This window comes from Cataglyphis hispanica, chromosome 17 (assembly GCF_021464435.1).
Source record: "Cataglyphis hispanica isolate Lineage 1 chromosome 17, ULB_Chis1_1.0, whole genome shotgun sequence".
Taxonomy (NCBI): Eukaryota; Metazoa; Arthropoda; class Insecta; order Hymenoptera; family Formicidae; genus Cataglyphis; species Cataglyphis hispanica.
This window is the reverse complement of record NC_065970.1, coordinates 473,550-494,956: the sequence shown is the minus strand read 5'-3', so window position 1 is coordinate 494,956 and position 21,407 is coordinate 473,550. Positions and strand designations below refer to the sequence as shown.

The 21,407-nt window shown below is 36.6% G+C and overlaps 1 protein-coding gene across 1 annotated transcript; it reads right to left on the bottom strand.

The window, feature by feature from the left end:
• Positions 1–122: 122 nt before the first annotated feature.
• On the bottom strand, positions 123–2,313 carry LOC126856097 (cytochrome P450 9e2-like). The gene has a single exon (XM_050604300.1). The coding sequence runs from the start codon at positions 2,083–2,085 to the stop codon at positions 529–531; it is 1,557 nt and encodes a 518-aa protein (XP_050460257.1). The 5' UTR covers positions 2,086–2,313; the 3' UTR covers positions 123–528.
• Between the last annotated feature and the right edge of the window lie 19,094 nt (positions 2,314–21,407).

Genomic DNA, 21,407 nt, shown 5'->3' with positions numbered 1-21,407 from the left:
GTTACCAGCAGTATCTCGACAAGTTAAGATATCTAATTCAGATATCTTTGTCGTTTTTGATATAATTTAATTGAGATAAAATATATTGGATTGATAATATTATCTTATATATTTTTAAATATATTTTTGCTTTTTGCACATTGCTAATATTTGTCGTGATTAACGTGATTTACTCCAATAATTGGCAACAGAAAGATGACAAAATTGCCTGTTAGAATAATTTTCGATGATCTTGAACACGTGTATCATTAATCATTGATAAATGATGGAGAGAATAAAAGGCTTTTTTTTATAATCAAGATTACTGGTATTGCTAGAATGAATTGCAAAATCGCCGCACAATCTCGTCTGTCATCGTCCATCATTACTACTAAATCTCTTTATTATTTTTACTTTAATTATTTTACAAGTTTATACGTATATAATATATTATCCATTGATATTATATAAAATATGCCCGTGGTCTCCCGTTTTTGTAGATTTTGAATATTAACATTCAGAATAAAGATTATCTTACAACTAAGATACTTAATTTGTGTTTGTGAGCGGTTGTGTAGAGTACCGTTTCTCTCTTGGCACAAGGCTCAGCCAAAAACCGCCTTCGGCCCGCATGGAGAAGCCACCCTTTTTTAATTTCAACGGTATTGAAGTTTTCTCGCATGGTTTCAAATCACAACGAGCCAACAGATGTAGTAGCATAACTTTCGTCTCCAGCAATGCGAATCTGTTGCCGATGCACATTCTCGGTCCTAATCCGAATGGATAATAAGCATTGAGATTACATTCGCTCTCTTTGTTTTCACCCAGGAACCTCTCAGGCTTGAATTTCTCCGGCTCCGGAAAGTACTTGGGATCGTGCTGGAGGCCATAAAAAGAGATCCATATTAACATTCCCGCTTTCACGAGAAATGGTTTGCCATCTGGCAATGTAGCGGGCAACTCAAAGTCTTTCGTGCACACCCTATCCGTCATCAATTGCACCGGATACATTCTGAGAGTCTCGTTAATCGTAGCGTTCAGATACACCATCCCGTTGACTGTCTCGTAGGATGGTTGACCGTTTGTATCTTCCAAAACCTTATCGATCTCATTTTGCAATTTCTCCTGGACATGTGGATTGACGGCAATCTCGTACGCTAAGAAACTCATCAAGGTCGAGCTACTGTCGAATCCAGCGAGGAAAAAAATGAACGCCTGCGATGTCATGTCGAGAATGGTTAGTTCTCTTGCGGGCTCTCTTTTCCCTCTACTATCCATCATCAGCTGGAGCATGTCCGGTCGAATGATATTTTTCTCGTCTCTGATCTTTATGGTGTCAGCTATCAGATTTATAAAGAATGCATTGGTACGTTCATCTATCATCTTAATATTTAACAGACGCATGAGCCTTGGCATGTGTTGGTACAGTAGGATTTTTATAAAGGCGGTTGTATTAAAATTTATCGCTTTTGTGCCGAACATGTAGAAATCGTTTTCCGGATCTCTCATCGAATCCACGCTAATGCCAAAAGCACACGTGCCAATCACATCGGTAGAATATCTCGAAAAAATGTCCCTCATTTCCATGATGCGTTTATCAGGCGGCACTTTTACCAGATACTCCGAAAAATTTACGGCGCATTCGGTCATCAATTGAAACATAGCCCTCATTTTGCTAGACGTAAAAGAAGGACTCAGAAGCGTTCTGACGTCACGCCATTCATCTCCACGAAGTGCGATCAGATTTTTCCCGAAAAGCGGATCTTGGGCGTCGCTGCCAAAAAATATGTGATCATGAAACGAGTCGAAATTTTTTATGCCGATAGACTTGATCAATTCGAGATCACGTAACACAACGACAACTTGCGAGAAATTAAAGAAACCAATATATTTAGCATCGGGATGAAAATTGTATATTTCTTTATTTAACGCGGCAAAACTTTTTGGACGTATAAATATCTCCCACAATCTTACTAACACAAATTGCGGCCTTATATATGGAACGCCGTGCTGCTGAAAAACATTCGACCGTTTGCGAGGCGAGAAATAATAATAAACGACAAGTACGCCGGTTAATATCGATAAGACTATCGTCCAGTACTCCATAATAAACTAGCTTAATCGGGATACTCGATTGTTCCTTTCGACCCGGAATAAAGTCAAATATCAGTGTGGAGAGAAAGTTTGTGCCAATATCACAGTTCGCGATTGTGTGCGAGATACTCTCAAGTTATAATCCAATGCAATATGTTGAGCGCGATTGTTCTGTCGGGTCAAAGCGATCTGCCCACTTAGAATCCTCACGCACGACTGCTCGTATCGAAGCATTACTGATGCTCGCTAAATAGCTCGTTGTAGCTTCATGATGTCATGCGAAACTTTCACTTAATATCTTTATATTTTATAATGTGTGATATACGCGTATTGTTTTAAACAAGATATGTTTAATTAATGTGGAATTTGTTCCCTATAGATAAGAATATATCGTTAAAAGAGATTGTTTACATATCGATATAAATATTTAAAAATATAAAAATGATAAATGAATGATTGAATACGAATATCATTTAATTCGACTGAAAAATTTATATTGTCTGTAACAGCTGTAAAGTGGCGATGTTTTTCTATTACGCAACAGCCTTGAGCCTTGTCATCAACGAGAAATTCTCGTAGCGATTAAATGATACGCACCGCATGACGTCATGAGCAAAGTTGCAAATACTGCGCAGAAAGAAAATAAACTCAAGTAGATTCTCGACAAACTCGATGGAGCAGTCTGGATCATCTAGTATGTATATGGCATCAATTTCTTTATGCGTAGTAAAAAAAAAAGATGCCCTACTCGTTTATAGGATAATTTGCTTGATTTTTTAATATTGATATTCGGGAAGCTGTTCCCGAATTATGCATATCTGAGAATTAATCCCGAGGACGCTCCAAACATTGCGGAATAGTATTATCCGTACAGTCGGAGATTATGAAATTATTCTCTCTCTCTCTCTCTCTCTCTCTCATATGATATATACGCACTAGTCGGTATGAAATGTATCTTTGACGCGAACTGATTTACCGTGCTTATATATACATGTATATAGACAGATTTATATACAAAATTAAGCATTATTCGTGAGCTTATTTCAACTCCCAGCTGCAATAAGCAATCGAAATATTCACGGATAAATATTCTACACTAAATACTACTATAAATTTTTTAAAGGTCGGAGGGGTAAGCATTAATAGAATTAAAGGAAATGTAATCTCGCGCCGCATTTGTCGGATATTTTTTACACGACGGAAAAATGAAACGTGTGCTCGAGTTAAATGTCTCTCTTCATGGAAAATACTCGCGGGCGAAGAAATTTTCTTACTTGATCTTTAACTAAACCACACGTGAAATACATTTTATTTCCGTAAAAAAATTCAAACGCGAATAGAGTAGTTTTTTTCATTTTTCGCATAATATTCTTCCATCAATATATAAAGATTTGAATTTTCTACCTTTTCTGACTTTCTAATCACTAATCTTAATTAAAATGCAGCTTTCGTAATTGTGATGGTAAGAGTTTCTGACAGAAAAAAATGACCATTACAATGTTATAGCCTGTATGACGCAAATCTGTTCCATCATTTGAGACATTTAATACGAAAAAAAATGGCGAAAAGGCGAGAGATGTCTGTCTGTCTGTTTCGAAATCCGACTTGCAACCTAGCGGGAAACAAGATTTCGACCGAAAGTTTGGTCTATCTAGCGCGCAAGAGTAAGAAAGAGAGAAAGAGGAACATGGGAAATGGGAATGAGAGTGATGCAAGGGGTTAAAGGGGGAAAGAAGAGAGAGAGAGAAAGGGAGGAAGAGAGAGAGAGAGAGAGTGAGAGGGGGGACCGGCGGAACAAAATTCATTTGGCCAAATTAAACAGAGTTTAGCAATTTGCGCTTAATCCATTTGTCGGGGATCCGCCGTCCGTCAGTCCGTCCGTCTGCCTTTACTTCAACCCTCTCTCTCTTTCCCTCCTCCCTTCCTTATCCTTTTCCGCGACCCCTATCGCGCACCCCCTTCTTCTGGCTGTTCGTTCTATCTATTTTACCGGTGCCTCTTCGCCTTTCGAAGCTGCACGTATAGATTTTATTTTAATTTCTATTTCTCCAGAAACTGTAAAATCATTTTTCATATATAACGACAGTATTCTATTGCGTTTATTAACGTAAACGTGTATCTAGATTTTAAATATACACACGCATACGCACATATTAATTAATATGTCGTACGAGACATTGCGATAAAAAAGCAGCGAGCTAAAACGTGTTACGCTCTACTTGTTTATGTATGCGAGACACGGCGTCATGTGTTTCCTTTTATTCGCTTATTCGTATTCAAGCCGTCTTTTTTTGCGCGCATGTTGAACGCGATACATCTTATACAGAGAAAGATCTCAAATTTTGCATCAGCCTCAACTCTATCGAATCATAAGTAATTTTCAACGCAGCTAAAAATGTTAATTTTTTTTTTTTAATACGATAGTATATTTTCTTCCTTGTTCGCTAATCTGGATAAAAACTGGACATTTGATGAGAGACGAAAAGTTATTAGCGAAATTAATTATTTAGATTATACACAAAAAATTGATATTTGGGTTGATAATTACTTATGATTCAATCCACTAAATTTATTCAATTTAAAATTACGCACGATAAATATGATGTGAGAGATATGTTTCGAGTTTAAGTTTTTATACAGTTATCGCGCAACATGTCATTTGCGGAAACGCCTACTTTTCCTCTTTCTCTCTCTCTCTTCTCAATTATTACACCCTAGCATTACGCCGCTCTCTACCGCCTTTCGCCTTGCACGTTACACGCTCTCTTCGGCACTTGGATCTTATTATCACGGAATTGTTTCCGTCCTCCGAAGCTCCAGCATCGCCGTCGAGCTTTCTCCTCCTCCTCCTTGCATCCAACAAGAACAGCGAATCCGACCTAAGTGTATTGGCAATTGTGTCCACGTTTTATTTCCATTCAATCGGGTGAACACCTTTAAGATCACTTTCCCGTAAACCTCTAGAGTGCTCCGCACTAGGATATTCCTGGTTCTTGCTCCCGCGACAACAACCGTGATCCGCGAACCAGCGTTTAATGCCGATGTTTAGCGTTCGCATCAATCGGTAGCGCTTTCTCTCAACATTCTTTAGCATTCCCTTCTTCTATCGGCTTTTATTTGTGCATTTTTTTCGAGCAATCTGCGCTAACATTCTTCGAATACCGTAAATAGTAAGAATTCCACGTTGAATAAATGGCTATTAATTATTGTGGTAATATTTATTTTAAAATTGCGTTATATCGCTCATTCGTCACGTCGGCTATAATAAAGCATGTTTTGCAAGATGTCTGAATTTCTCTAAGAATGAGAGAGAGAGAGAGAGAGAGATTGAATCGAGTTGACGAATCGCGCTCTAATGCCGTTACGCGTAACACCTACTAATTTCCGAGCTCCTCTGGAAATGAACCACTTGCCTCCTTCAGATAGGCAAAGGTTAATATAGTTTACGAACCAAATACGGAGTAATCATATTTGCCTTTATGTACGCGGATGGCAGACGTTCACGCAGTGGTTAACCGTTCTACGCCGTCGAATTCACCGCTAAGCACCATCTCTCTTTTCATCGCTTTCACTACCGTACACCCGCTAGTTTTGCTGTTCGAGGATCACAGATGAAACGCTCACGCTTACATACAATGTGGACACTTGGACACTTTGAAGTATCAAGTATACAAAGTTTTGTAATTGAAAGCAAGCTTTGAATTGAACGCCCGTTGGCCGATATTGCGCGGATCCGTATGTGCCAAGATTCCTTTTCGGATCTGCTTTAATATCTCGATTGGATCGCGATCAAATCTGGGTCGCGTCTCGCAGATGGCAAGTAATAAAAGCTGCGGGAATAAAATAATAGTGTCATGCCGTTCAATTTATCGCATCCAAGACAGTTTCAGGATACTAAGACTTTCTTTTTTTTCTTTCCTTCGTCAGTACGTATAAACCTCGATGGGTCTGACGCGTAAAACTAATGGAATATGGGTGTACCGGCATCAAAGTCGTACGGAATGAACTCGCATACACTCGAAGATTGTTGCGTACGATCGCATTGCGGTACCACCTACACGTGGCACGAATTTAAGTATCTATGAGGAAATGGATACTAAAACGACGCGAGTATATATACACGCGCGGCTAAAGCAGACGAGGTGAATATTATCGCCGACTTGCGGACCTCCTCCGTAATACTTTGCTTCACGAGTTGAAAATCTGCCGCCTCGATATGTGCGTATATTCCGCTCTCCCTTCCTCTCTCTCTCTCTCTTTCTCTTCTCGTGATTTATTTCATCGAGTTATTTAATCGCGCATTCATCGCGCAACAATGCCCTCACCTCACGTACACGTTCGTTTAAATCCCTGTTTCTGTAACATCCATAATTCCTCATATAATTCCTAGATTACTATATATTCTTTTGCGCGGAACGCTTGGTTGGTATCTAAAGTATCAGAAATATTCAGATAGGTCGCAAAGCGGATTACACAGGTACGATAGATTGATGTTAGAAATTTTTTGCAATAAACATGCGTGTATGCTTTGCGAATGATGCGCGAATCAAGTATCATCACGATTCTCTCGTCTGGGTGGTATCATCGGCTCGAGCCCTCAAGAAAGAAGACGACGGACCTGTTTCTTCGTAGGTCAGGTTGGCGACGCGTATTCTTGGGGAATTAACACACATTTGCGATGTTATTGCTTGAGAATACACGTATTTGGCCTGGCCGGTCACATCACGCAACACAACGACTGTTCGTCCGATTTTAGATTGCGCACGAGTCAATATTGAATCAACATTTTCCGTTGCGAATAAATGAAAATAAATTATGTGCTTAAGCGTATAATATAGATACACAATATAATATCATCGTAAAGATGAAATGATTATTTAAAAAGTAAATTCATTTTTTTCAATGTTGCAAAACCTCTCTATTCTTTCGCTCGATATCCATCATATTTATGACAAATGTCATATATATTATTCATATATATTATAAACATCAAGTTTTTTAATGTATAGATAATAAAACTTACATGTAAACTTGCACGTAAATATTTATATAAAATTTCTTGTATTGTGAGTATGACAAAAACGGGATGCGCGCAAATAAATGTTGGAATTTAATGTAAACAATTTTATGTCAACAAAACTGATTAAATTTTCGTAAACAACAAATTTTCATAACACAGATTGAAATGTTGCGATAAATTCAGAGAACAGTTCGCACAAAGCTTCGTTGCTGTTGACACGACTTTTCTTAGCTCGCGCAAAAGAGTGATCTACAAAATTAAATGCGGTTCAGAAACTCGAAAAAGTCCACACAGTCACTGCGAATCCAGTTTTATTTTGTAAGAAAAAAATTTATAATAATTTCATATATATTTAAGTTTTATGTATATAAATGTACACTCCAATATAATATCGTATAAAATGAGATAAAGTGATAACTTGTCTCTAGCAGAACAGAAAGAGCGCAATCTTTTGTATGAAAAGCGCTCATCCATGATTGCTTGTCGGTACGTCGCCAAAGATTAACGTTATTAACGAGAATTTGTCGTTCTTTGTGCTACGTCATCAAATCAGATTTGTTGGACAAAAATGGAATTCAACTCTTCCTCTCTTTTTTTTTGCGTCTTTTTCCCGTTTTACTTTTTGGAGAGAAAGAATTTTATCCATAGTAACATTTCAACAATATGCCAATTAAATTGTATTGAATCTTTTACTGAAAATTCCTTTTGCGCGACTATATTTTTGACGGAACGAAGCTATACATAGTTGCATGCGATATATTTTCCCCAGCATTCTTCACTGTTATACCTTACAACACAAATAATGGGTGCAATGCACCCATATTTACATTTCACAGAATGGGAATACGAAAAATGCAAGAGAGGCCGATTGATTTTTCGTATACGCGATTGTAATATGTATACGCTTGTATTATTTTTCTATATTCTTAAGCGAATTCTATATGCAAATACTATACAATGTATTTTGGTCGCTGATATATTAGCAGAGTACATTAATTTTATTATGCAATTTCGATTATTTTAAGATGTGAAAATGGCGTTTTTAATTAAAAATTGTTCATTTTTGATGCGTGCGATTTTGCCTCGAGAGCGCGATTCTTACACTGGCCTGCTTGAAATCGCGAGCTGACAAGGTACAAGATTCGCGGTAGAAGCAATGTTAAAGGGGGATTTACCCCAGGCGTGTAAATCACTGTTTAACGCGGGCTTCGTTGAAAACTTAACAGGCCGAGTAATGAGCAGGCCGTTTTCCCGCCTTGCGGGCTACTCTACATTGGCGCCTTAGGAGTGCTTTTACTTAATGCTTTCGAGTTGTTCTCAAGAGACTTGCGTCGAGTATCCGATATACATACATCTAAAGGCGTCGTGCTGGTTACACGGGAAACGGAAATTATGTCATCTCGTATAAATCGAAAACGCGAGGTATGGTACAACAATCGGATTTAAATCTCTCCTCTCTTATCCTTTTTATAATCTGGACGGAAAAAATATGTGTACTCTGCGCACACGAAGTATTTGAAGATTAAATCAGAATTTAATTTTATGTATATTGTCATAGATAATAACCATTCATTACTAGATTATTCCAATTTTAAATTAAAGAAAAATCAAGTCGAAAGGCGAAGTAAAAATTACACATTAATCTATCTAAAAAATTTCGATATTTTCAATAAAATATAAAGCAGTTTCGTTAAATTATCATCGTTAAACTTTCAACTTGATTTTTTTTTAAGAAGCAATTAACAATGATTATCTTTAAATTGTTTTCTCTGATATAATAAAATTCTCTGATAAAATAAAATGGAAAAAAAATATGTTTCTGCTACAATCGATGACTCCTATACTTCTTTCCGAAAAAAAGTATTCGAGATTTCAAATAAGGCAAAATAGCTATGATCCAGGAATGTAGTATCAGAGTTTATATCGTTATTGTTAAATATAGAATTCCGAAAATCCACGAGTTCTGCGCTGGCTGCGAAATCATCTTCAGATGATCCTTCAATATACATATATATAAAATTTTATATACTAATTTTTCTCCTTAAGTATTTATAAGTTGTACAGCGATTATTTATAAAAATTAAAAGATTAGCTGTAAGAACAATTAACTTTTAGATAGCAATTTTCTGTACTGTAAATAAGAAAAGAAAATAAAGTTGAAATTTTTAAAATTTCAATTTTTTAAGTTTTCTTTTTTATATATTTATATTACCTTTCTTGTCTATTACTTTCCCAATATCTCAGAATTTAAATTTGTGTAAGTATTGGTGAGAGAAGGTAAAGTTGTCTTTGCAGGGAGAGTTTTTTAGCGGGTGCGAGTCCCGCATATCCCACCGGACCGGCCGGTGGGAATGCATAATGCATTTTTCTCTTCCACGAAAAAAAAAAAAAAAAAAATTAATTCCTATTTTTGTAAATTTTAAAGCTTTAAATTTTCACCCTTTTTTCAAAATTTGAATTTGTGCTACCTCTTTACAGATCATGTTCTCCTAATACTTTTGCAAATTTTAAAGCTTTACATTTTCACGCTTTTTAAAATTTGAATTTGTGCTACCTCTTTGCTGATCATGTTCTCCTGATACTTTTGCGGATTTTAAAGCTTTAAATTTTCACGCTTTTAAAAATTTTAGTTTGTGCCACCTCTTTGCTGATCATGTTCTCCTGATACTTTTGCAGATTTTAAAGCTTTAAATTTTCACGCTTTTTAAAATTTGAATTTGTGCCACCTCTTTGCTTATTATGTTCTCCTGATACTTTTGCAAATTTTAAAGCTTCAAATTTTCGCGCTTTTTAAAATTTTAGTTTGTGCCACCTCTTTGCTGATCATGTTCTCCTGATACTTTTGCGGATTTTAAAGCTTTAAATTTTCACGCTTTTTAAAATTTGAATTTGTGCTACCTCTTTGCTGATCATGTTCTCCTGATACTTTTGCGGATTTTAAAGCTTTAAATTTTCACGCTTTTTAAAATTTGAATTTGTGCTACCTCTTTGCTAATTATAGTCTTCTGATATTTGATTTCAAATAGTGCAGTTTTAGAATTTCCAAGAATGAAAAAATTGGCAGAAATGTATCAAAAAAGTATATAATTAGGAAAGAGATATGTGTAGCACGACAAGACATGTGGGAAATGGATGTTTGGGATGGGCATGTTCAATAAGAAGACATATGCGTTCTGTATTATTTATACAGTTTATTAGATATTTTTCAAAATTACAAAATATATTTTACAGAGTATTATTGATTCTCTTATAAATATACGACGTTAAACATAACACTTTTCCATCGTCTTCCATCGTCGTCCATCGTCATTCTGCGCTTTCCATCGTCCGTGTTTCATCCAACAACAAAAAGAAAAAAAATTATTATTTAATGTATTTTCTAAGACAAAAAGTACATTTAGGATTTTTTAGAAAGTACATTAACTTATTCAACATCGCAAAATATGTAAAATAAACACTTTCGTTACGTAGTATACTTTGATATAAATAAATAGGAATTATTCTCAAGTACTAAAAATAATATGACTTTATATGCATTTGCAGGTAAAAATGGATTGATTGTTTTTGCTTTAAACTATATTTTGCGCGCGCGCGCGCGCGCACACACACACACACACACACACACACACACACATAGAGTCATTTTTATTATTATACAATAATACACGCAAACATTTTATTACACATATACATATATCACATATCAAACGCAAAAATTTCAAATAAATAAGGTACCTTATGAAACTTTATTATTAAGACTACTTTGATTTTGGTCTAAGCATAAAATGATTTATATCTCTGAAATTATACGATTTGATGGGTTTGAGGTTTACGCAAGGATATCAGTATATCATGGCAAAATGATAGAAATAATCTGGACCGCGGGGCGAAATTATAGTAGCAGCCTATGTTGATTGTCGGTTTCGCACAACTGGCAAATCTCACGGATATATTCTCCTCAATAGGATCAAACGTACATATTAGAGACTACTGTGCTGTTAATGAGGAGTGATACATACCTAGAGCGTTCTAGAAGCTGCCTTCAAAGAGACGCAAACATAAAGCATACATAGTTGACATATCTGTTGTATGTATATATTGTGTGTGTACGTATATACATGTAAAATACAGATTCTCTTAGAACGCTGAAATATATGTTAAGGTCGAAATCTGTCGTTAAGGTTTAGTTGGCTATTTTTCGACGAGGATCGTTGGAATTTTAAAAACACGGAATCTTGTAATAAAATGCGAAAAACCTAACGCACAAAGGAAGTTATTTTTGTCGCGTATGTATTTATTAAAATAATATTACATAATGTACGTAAAAAGGCGATGTAAGACGATTAGAGATTTTCTCATAGCAGATTCATGGTACAGATATCGTAATGCGTGCTTGAGAAATAAACCAATTCCGGAAATGTAGCGAGTCTTAAACTCACATGAAACAGTTAATTATGTTCGACTGAAGATATTAGGGATAGGCTAAACGTCGCGATGTGCGTCGGAAACACCGAGAGAGATACGGCCTCCAACAGCTGTACAGTTGAGTAGGATGTATGTGTGCGCATAGATGTTATAGAGGGATAGATCTTATTAGACACCCTCTAGTCCAAATCATCAAAGGGATCTGGGAGTAAGGCCCGATTAGCTTTGGCATCCTGTAGTATCGTAGGTAGGATATGGAGTTGATGTAAATGTTGTCGCGAGAGAGCAAATTGACGGTAGATAATGGTGTACAGGCTGCTTAGTTGGGCACTAACTAAAGCTAAATAGATATAATCATAAGGCAAACAGTCCACGTTGTGTATGCGCGTGATATCGAATAATATTATGTATGCCGTGTCTCTGTCTTTTAACTTTGTTCCTTCACGTGAACAAGAACTTTTACAGGAGAAATTGCAGAACAATTTAACGACGTTGATGGATTTCGAGATTTTTAATTATAGATTTTTATAAATCTATAATTTCTTATATTAAAAGAAAAAAAAAAACAAAAAAAAACAAATAGCATATATTGTGTATACATACAGACAGGCATTTTATCGCGACAACTTTCGAGTCGATCGTATTCAATTAAGAAATGCGGGTATGAAAGCTCTTGTGTGTTTTATGTCTCTTGGACTGTCTGCTATCGATCATATGAGATAATTCATTTTAAAAGCCTATACCGTCAGGTCATTCGTATGCACTTTTCCAAGTAATACGACGTTTACACCAGATACACTTCGGGGGACGCTTGTGTGTACACTTGGTAAAGCGTCTTTTACATATTTATTACCTCACCTATACTACTACACGTCCCGCGGGGCGCATAGCGCTTTAAACGGCCGATCTTCTTTATACGTCTCATATTTATCTAGCGAACGGCGGAATAGATCGGTTGTGTAATGTCGAAATATACCGCGTGGGCGGCAAATTTTAAAACAATTATCCTAGTAGAAAAGTAAAAAATGAAAATAATGAATTGATGAAAGCGAGCGAATTATATTTCTCGTTATACTTTTTGTAAACATTTAATCTTTCAACGTTTTACTTTTTTATTAGGAATTACATTGGTGCACGACTGTTTAAAAAGATGAAACACGCTGGGTAATATTGAAGGAATCTATACGATTTGGAAATTACGGGGCACACACGCTCTATCTTGCTGCCGATCGTTGTACGCGAGCGCATACCTTAGCGGAAATATAATTTTATACTAACATCACTCCGGCACATTGATCTCGCTCAACCTTGGCTCCGGGCAAGACGGTACATTACTCCTATTACTGCGGTACGCAATAATGTCGGTACATACGAGTTGCCGCCGCCTCATTTAATAAGAGCAAGAAGTTCGTACGCGCGTACAAAGCCGGCTGTTTACTCCGGCGCCGCAGTGCAATTATAATTATAATGCCATTGTCGTTGCATTGCGGTGGTAAAAGGTGGGGTAGCCGCGGTATGCAGGGGTTGGAGGGACGACGCGAGGGGGGAAGGGGAGGGGGAGGACAACGGCGGTGAAAGCCGATGTCAAATTAGCAAATCAAATTTCGCCCGAAATTATTTCAGTACGAGCTGTTAAACACCCCGCGGCGAAACGAGAGACGACGATGACGACGACGACGACGTAGCTTTATGCATATAGCGAAGAACGTAGCGAATTTAATTCTCATTCGTTCGGAAAGAAAGTAAAGATCAACCGATGGCGATGGCGTGAACGCGCGTGTATCCCATCTTCTTCGTACCTTCATTACAAGTAAATTTGCTCTAAGTCGCTTAATGAAAAGCTGCCGAGCTGTATACGCTGCATTCGCTACCGTATCGAATCCCCAACTGATTTCTTCATCAATTCCGAAGATCCTAGGTCCCTCTAATCGCGGATATTTCTGGATCGATCAATTTTTTTTCTATCCTAGCTAGATCTTACGAAAGAAAAAAAAAAGATTTCTGTCTTTATCGCGCTTTAATTATGATTCGAGACGGCGCGAAGAACTCTATCGAAAATGCAGGCCTATTTACTTTCTGACACATGAGATTACGCCAGACCCGTATTACATCGATTACAAAGACGTTCATGAATATTTAAATAAGGTAGTGCAGTTCAATATTCTCTCACGCCGGCAGTCTGATGCGCCTGAATAGCTAATAGCGCCTACAATTTTCGAACCGTCCACCTGAGCGATCGTAATGGGCGATCGTAAAGTCTCCACGATTTCATACAGCTTCTCGTTTTTCTTCGTATTTCATTCCGAGATAAAACTGTTTTTACGATTACGCATTTGTGTCAACGTAAATATCGATCTCTTTTAAATTCAACTAACTATCGCCATTTAAATTATATTGATAATTATTAATCTTTATTGATCATTAAGCGAGTAATAATTAAGATTGTATCTTGATATTACATGCGTACCTCGAATATTTCTTCAAAAACACGAATAGCAGACAGTTTTTCCATCATTAAATACGTTTTCCTTGTCACAAAGTACACGTATTTGTCTGGAAATCGATATTGTTTGCCAACTCATTGCATTCATAATTCAGGAACCAACAGCCGCAAGTCCCATTCCGCAAAACCGAGGTTGCGAATTCTTGGCAAATATCATTTCAAACGCGGTCGTATCCAGCAGACGAGGTATTCAGAAAATCTAACGAATTTGGTCCTATTATGATATAAATGTAGCGTGTCAAGAATGATATCGCATTAGTAGCAATCGTTGCGGTGACAAATGTTCGATTCTTGCAACTGAGTACCATTTTTCAAAACATATTTTTCTAAATCATTGCACGCATTTGTAAGCCATTCATTGTGATCATAAGTTTTCACAATTCTCTATTATTGAAACAATGTAATGCAGTATTTTTTTTACAAAAAAACATAATCTATTAAAAATATTTATACATTATATAAAAACTACAATGCGATTGCTTTTTAATTACATCAAATATACATAAGAGAGATTTTCTTCTCTCTCTCTCTCTCTCTCTCTCTCTCTCTCTCTCTCTCTCTCTCTATTGCCATAATATTTATATTTCTATAAATGATACGTATATTAATTTATTATATATATGCAATCGTAAGACTTTTAATAAGCCAAAAATCATTCTGTGATAATGCAAAACAATATACAGATCTGTAGACAGATAAATAAATAGATTTTCTACCAAATAGAAGTGGAGCTGTACTGAAATTATCTTCCCTGAGGGACAAGACAATCCTCGCTATACCAACTCCCAAGATAAACTCTTGGCAGGTCTTCATTAGAGTTTTCTAGTCTATTTACGGGAGAAACTGAACTTCTCTTTATTGACGGGTCAGAGATAACACACGTACAGTTCTAACAATCCTTATTGGCTATATTTAAGGGCATTAGTATCATCTGACTCTATTGAGATGGTTTTGTTATGATTCGCTTCTGCTCTTTAAATTTCTTTCTGAATTAACATTTATACTTTGCGTATCGTTAATTTTTCTGCTAAATTTCTGTGACACTTATACTTGATTTTTTCGACATAGCTTTGTCATAAAAGTTTCTTATTACTCGATTCAAAATACTCTCGGTAATGCTTTCGTCATAACATATTGATCCGTATTTCGACCGAGTTTACATTTAATAAATGCATTTATTAAGTTAATAAAAACCTAGTCGGTTTTTTTTAAATAATAATCCTCGATTCTAATAATTTTTTGCAATATTGTAAAAATAATTGCGTCGATATTATTCCGTTTTTTTCCTCCCTTTTTCAACCTTTTCCGGGAATCTTATATTAAAACTTGTAAAACTTTATAAAGCGTATTGCTCGCGTATGGGGCAAAATTATTTTTTTATTTGTTTATTAAACAAACGATTAAAATTTAATTGAATAATATTCCTAATTGAAACCCTCTTATTTGAAAATCCTTTCACCGAGGAAAACCGAACTTGCTTGATTGCTGCGGCATACGATATCCGTGCGCATTAAGCCGACTGTAATTTCTGGTAAAAGAAAAGATATGTGCGGTTACGTAATTTTCCTCGCAATAAGAACTGGTTTACTTCATGACATTATATCCTACATTACCTCGCCAGGGGGGTTGAAGTAATATGAAGCTACGCGGATGTTGCGCGTAATTAACAATGTTGGCCTATCCCTGGCCACCAACATTCCGTTATACGTGCTCTTCCGTGCTCGTAATAAAGATTCTAGGAACACTACAGTCGGCTAAAATTAATAATCTACATCCTCATTATTCAATCAATCACGATTATTTTATATGGCCTTAAATATAGAATAAATAAAAAATTGCCAAATATTTTTTTCCGTCTCTTTGCAATAACAGAAAATGTTTCAAAATGTTGTATCCGAAGAGATATATTATAAGGATAATATATAATATTTTTTTATATTTCTGTAATTTTTCCTTCACTTCGTCATATCGAGATTGTTAAACATGCATAAAACTTAAACAAATATTTCGCCAAGATCAATCATTCGAGGATTATTGTCGGATGTTCTCGGAAGGGTCGGTATGATTTTTAACCGAAAGACAAAGATCAGAACTTGGGGAACAAGTAAAATGTGATCTAGGACGGAGAACAGGGGAGATTCGTAGATGGAGGAGAAATTGAACAAGAAAAATACTTCCTAGAAGGGAAATTTCAATATCCTGGCTTGTGCTTTGCCTGCCTATCTACCCTACTTTCACGGGTAGGGAGAAACGGAGTAGCAGCGGGGACTTCCTTAACACTCTCGAGAGGCCCCTCGCGTAGTTCGTGACTCTGGTAGACATTGGGGGATCACTTCTTCCTTTTTGCCAGGCTCCACGGGACAATTCCAGGGACACCGACTGTAATTTAATTGTTAAACCGGCTATAGCACCGACGAGAGTATGACGAGAAAAAGACAACAGGGACGTATTGCAGAGAATGCAGAAAACGCTTTTCTTTGGATTTGCGTTTCGACCGAGATAGGTGTCCGCTGTTACTCACTAATATCGTATTTCCGATAGCTATCTGTCGAAAAACTTTTGCCCCTTTGCATTTCATAAAGACTTTCGATCAAAATACAGTCCTATCAATTTTATCGTTCTGAATAAAATAATGGCAATACGTCTTTATAATTAAAAATGATAAAAATATGCTCTCGGAGAATTTTAACTTTCGGACAATTAAATTTTATTTTTTCTCTAGACAAGATCAAATGTGTCATGATTAATAGAGAAAAATGATGAAAGAAATATAGAAAATTGTAAATAAATATTTACAAATGAACAAAATAGAAATAAAATTGTAATTTTTCTCCACCCTTTATCCATCCTTTGAAAATCTAATGATTGGAATTAATTAAAAAAACTTTATACAAAAACAAATTTCACGCGTGAAATACATATCGAATAAAAGACACTTGCATCAAGTCCATGACTCGCTGAACGATATTCTGTTCTTTTGCACATCACATACCTTTATCTGACGAAACTCGCATCAAGTTTGGTAAGTAAAAGTTCTAAAATATTTAAATCTTTCGTCAAAAGAAATTTCAGCTTAGACGAGATATTGACTTTGGATGATTGAAGAAAAGCAGAGGTTTCTACATTGATTTCTAATCATTTTATCAAAATATTGAGGATCACTGAGTATTTTTCAGAATTTATCAGTCACGAAGTTTATATATAAATAGATATTGTTCCATAGAATTATATTATTATTTAATTTATTGATAAGATTTGGGAAACATTAATCGAATGTATTTTACTAACGGAGAAAATAATGCAACATTTATCCAAATCAGATTTTTCAGAATAAATACATCGATAATTAATCAATTTTGCTGCAAGGATAAAAATAAGCGACACATTTATCATAAGCAAACTTGAAAGTAACACGACGGTGAAGGTAACCACGCGTCGTATAAACGCGTTAGACTGCGAAAATGAATTATTTTGCCCGCCTTTTAAGCTGCCTGCTGAGAAAACCGGAATAGCTGAGGAAGGGACACGAAAAGACATTTTCTAACGACATTGCGGACACCGGCCGACTCCCCATGCGTCTTCTCCGCAAATATTATTAGAGGGTGAAAATTACAGTATACGGAGAAAAATCATGATAAAAACCATTTATAATTTCAAGTAAAAATATTCGACATTGTGCACGGACAAAATGCGTTCGGGTATATACTATCGTGCCTTCGTTCCCTCTTTACATTCGCAGCTCGCGAAAAATAGACTGGTGCGGTAAAAGAAAAAAAAAAAAAGAAAAAGATTCTTTTAATCAATACGAATTCTATTTAATAAACTGAAAAGTTAAACGGGAAGATTAAAATATCATTTTAATAAGTCCGCAAAATTATTATTTTCCACACAACGCTTGCCTCAGCTCTCTGGACTCTGGATGGAAAAATAATTGATTGCACGAACGCGACCGCAGGGAGCTGGATATCGCTAGACGAGCGCTTATTGTCTTGTATCTCATAAAACGCGTTCCGCGCTTTGCGGCGGGGCTCGTACAACGCGGACAACCGGGCCCCTTAACAAAGGCAACATACGTTACGTAAAGTGGCCTCTTACGTGGCCTCGCACGGTCGGCCATTCTTTACCGCGACTTCGATATAAAAGGCACAGGCATCCCCCGCGTGTCCACCTGCCCCTTTCACCTCCCAGTCTCTATGCATCGCGTGAGGGAGGCGGGGAGAGGTTGGGATAGAATCATCGGTATATACGTGTGTAATGCGCGTAACGAATGTTATTGATGTGCGACGCGCGGTACAAGCCCGGAGAAGCCCGACAAGATGGCACGCCCTTATTGTCATTTTATACGATACCTACCTCTATTTCCGGCCACAAATATCCGATAACGGCGCGGCCACGGGGACGCGCGCGCGGCGTCCTTTTTTCGGGACGGCGTATGGACGACGACGGCTATTGGGCTTTGAGCTCTGACGTACGTATACAAGGGCAAATTGGACGGCGAAGCGCGTCGGCGTTAACGCATCGGCATCGATGCTGGTATCGGCGTCCGTCGGATGTAGAGAAATACATTTGTCATCGGAAAGTATCAATTTCATAACGAAAGGAAAGGAAATTGATAACGCGCGTAATTGGTGTACAATGATATAGCTCATCTTCGTCGCTCATCAACTTTTGTCATCCCTTCTTTATGTGATGCATAAAGCACAAGGCTATCTTCTTTCTAGGAAAAAAGAAAAGAAAGGAAAAAAACACTTGTAATATATTCGGATAATCTTTCGAGATAGAGATGATGGTAGATTTTAATTTTCCAGTTTTCGATGAATACATAATTGTTGACCTCTTACAATCCACACGAGTTATTTGCAACACCGATACACGCGATAGACTACATATTTGCGATACGATGCTCCCTTTAACGGCGGTAAACATACGATTCGTCGTGTTGCAAAAAATACTCCTATCATGATCCACCTTCCTCCGTATGTAGTTAATAAAACCGCGTTCCGATTCGCGAGAGTTCCTGTTCTCTCTGACAAATACACAAGCGGGGGGCGCTTCCTGGCGCGTACAAATTGTACGATTCTGCCGGAACTCGGTGCGACTGCCGAAGAATTGCGATTGATCGGGGGGGGATTTTTTTTAGCAAAATTGCTCGACCGCATCAAATATTTCGCCGAATATTTCATAGTTTGAACGATGCGGAAATATACATACACGAGCGTTTACATTGAGCGAAAATTCGACGGAGCCTGTATGAAAAGTTAAAATAAATATTGAATCCTCCGCTATACATACGTCTAGATAGATTTACTCGTCTCGATGTTCAATCGATATGATTATCGATTAAGTATTAAGACTAATTCTAAGTATATACGACAGATATATTTTATTTTTATTCAAAATCAGTCATCCCTCTCTCCGTTATATTTGCTCACCAATCTCAGCAATTTTTTTCTTTGTCTCTTTCTTCTTGTCGTGAAAATTCTTGGCTTCCCGAATGAGAAAAGCATTCAGCTACTGTGCAACAATGCGATGGATATCCAGCATCGGCACGTCCGGAATATTTTCTTAACACGACGCAAAGACTCGCAATATTGCGGCAGATATGGCTTCCTCATTTCCATATATTTAGAAAAGAAGGCTTCAAGGTAGAAAAGATACACCAAAAAACAGTAAATTTTAACAATTAAAAAATGTCCATTAATTATAAAATATTATTAATTTATATATATTGTGCATCGTCATATTGTCCTTTATCTGTGAATAATCATAAAAATTATAAATTTAATGTACATTATATAATTGTATACATATATACAATTTTTTTGCAATTTCTTCAAAATTTTTCATAAGATTGAGAGAAATCATTTAAAAAAAGAAATTATATTTTCTTAGAATGTTAAAAGTTTGAAGCTTAACATTCATGTATCGTCTTTAAATAAACCATTTTTTTATGAGAAAAATCACCGATAATCGGATTTCCAAATAGTTAGTTGAGAACCTCTGGCAATATGCGAAGAATGTAGAGCTGACCATGGAATCTCTCATCCTCTCATCCGATTCTTGGTGGCCTCTTTCTTCTCCTCCCGCAAGGTTGATTAACTCGACGAAGCTCGCGGCATACTTATGCTAACAATACCTACAGGACCCAAACGGAATTCACGGAAAAAGCTTCTTTCCTTCACAATGAATACAACCCGACGTTGCATGTTCTTTTCTTTATTTTCAGTGAACGGTGATCATCGATTTCGCTACCGAACCGCAGATGTACACGGGAGGTTCTTAAAATAATATGTGGCAGAATTTTGCTCAAAATTGAAAAAAAAAAAAAAAATGAACTGACTCCTCTTCGGAGAAAGACAGCCATTATTGGCCACGGATATAGTCTTCTCGTAATGCAGGCACTATATAATTCGCCAATATCGAGCAATTATAAATGCATACAAGTATTACAATCAAGAACAAAGAACGTTCCCTGTATTAAAACCTTTCAAGCTTTTCTTACGGAAATTATGGAATTTTTTCAGTGCTATCCATCGAAATTATCGAGGGTAAAATTGCGGAATGGATGTAACGTCGACATATCATCATCCATCCAAGAGGATTCCTTCACGAAGGATCCTCGATGCGAGATCGTACCAGTTTCGAAGGGGATTACGGAAACGATTCTCTATATGAATTCTGCGCTATTCTCCAGCGCTAGTGAAAAGTACTTATACGTATAACGTAGCGGAACTCGCATTCCGAGAATACCTTGAAGCATTATTATATTCGCCTTATACAACCTGCATTACGAACGTTTTCTTACAAGTTAGAGCAATAATAATGTTCGTGGCGCGTTATACAAAAGTGTTGCTAAATGTATGCGAAAAAATTCGGGAGGTGATTCGTCGAATAATTTCGGAAAGTGAAGTTCATATACATCAATGTCCTAAACGAAGCATAGTTTTCGTTTGAGATATAAGCTGTTAAAATTTTTTAAATATTGAGTCGAAGCATCCTTAATCTCTTGGCCCCCTCAGAATTGAATCCCTTGGATTTTTTTCTCCGGTCACCTTAAATCCTTGGTTTATAGCAAGGATTGCTTGCAAATATTGGATATTGTTATACATATATGGTTGAAGATGGTCATTTTCAACAATTTCTATAATTGTGTTGAATTTTTGTTATAATATATTTTTTGAAATCTCATTTTTTAATCTTGAAAAAAGAATTTATAACTCGAAAAGTATGTCGTTTGGGAGTACAGTGGTGTATATGAATTTTTTATCAATAAATTAGCCAAGGAATCACTCCCCGAAATTTTTCGCACGTTTAGGAATACTACCTGTATTTTGCAGCATCTTTAAGGCCAGTGTATGGATAAATCTGGAGAAAATTGGACAAAAC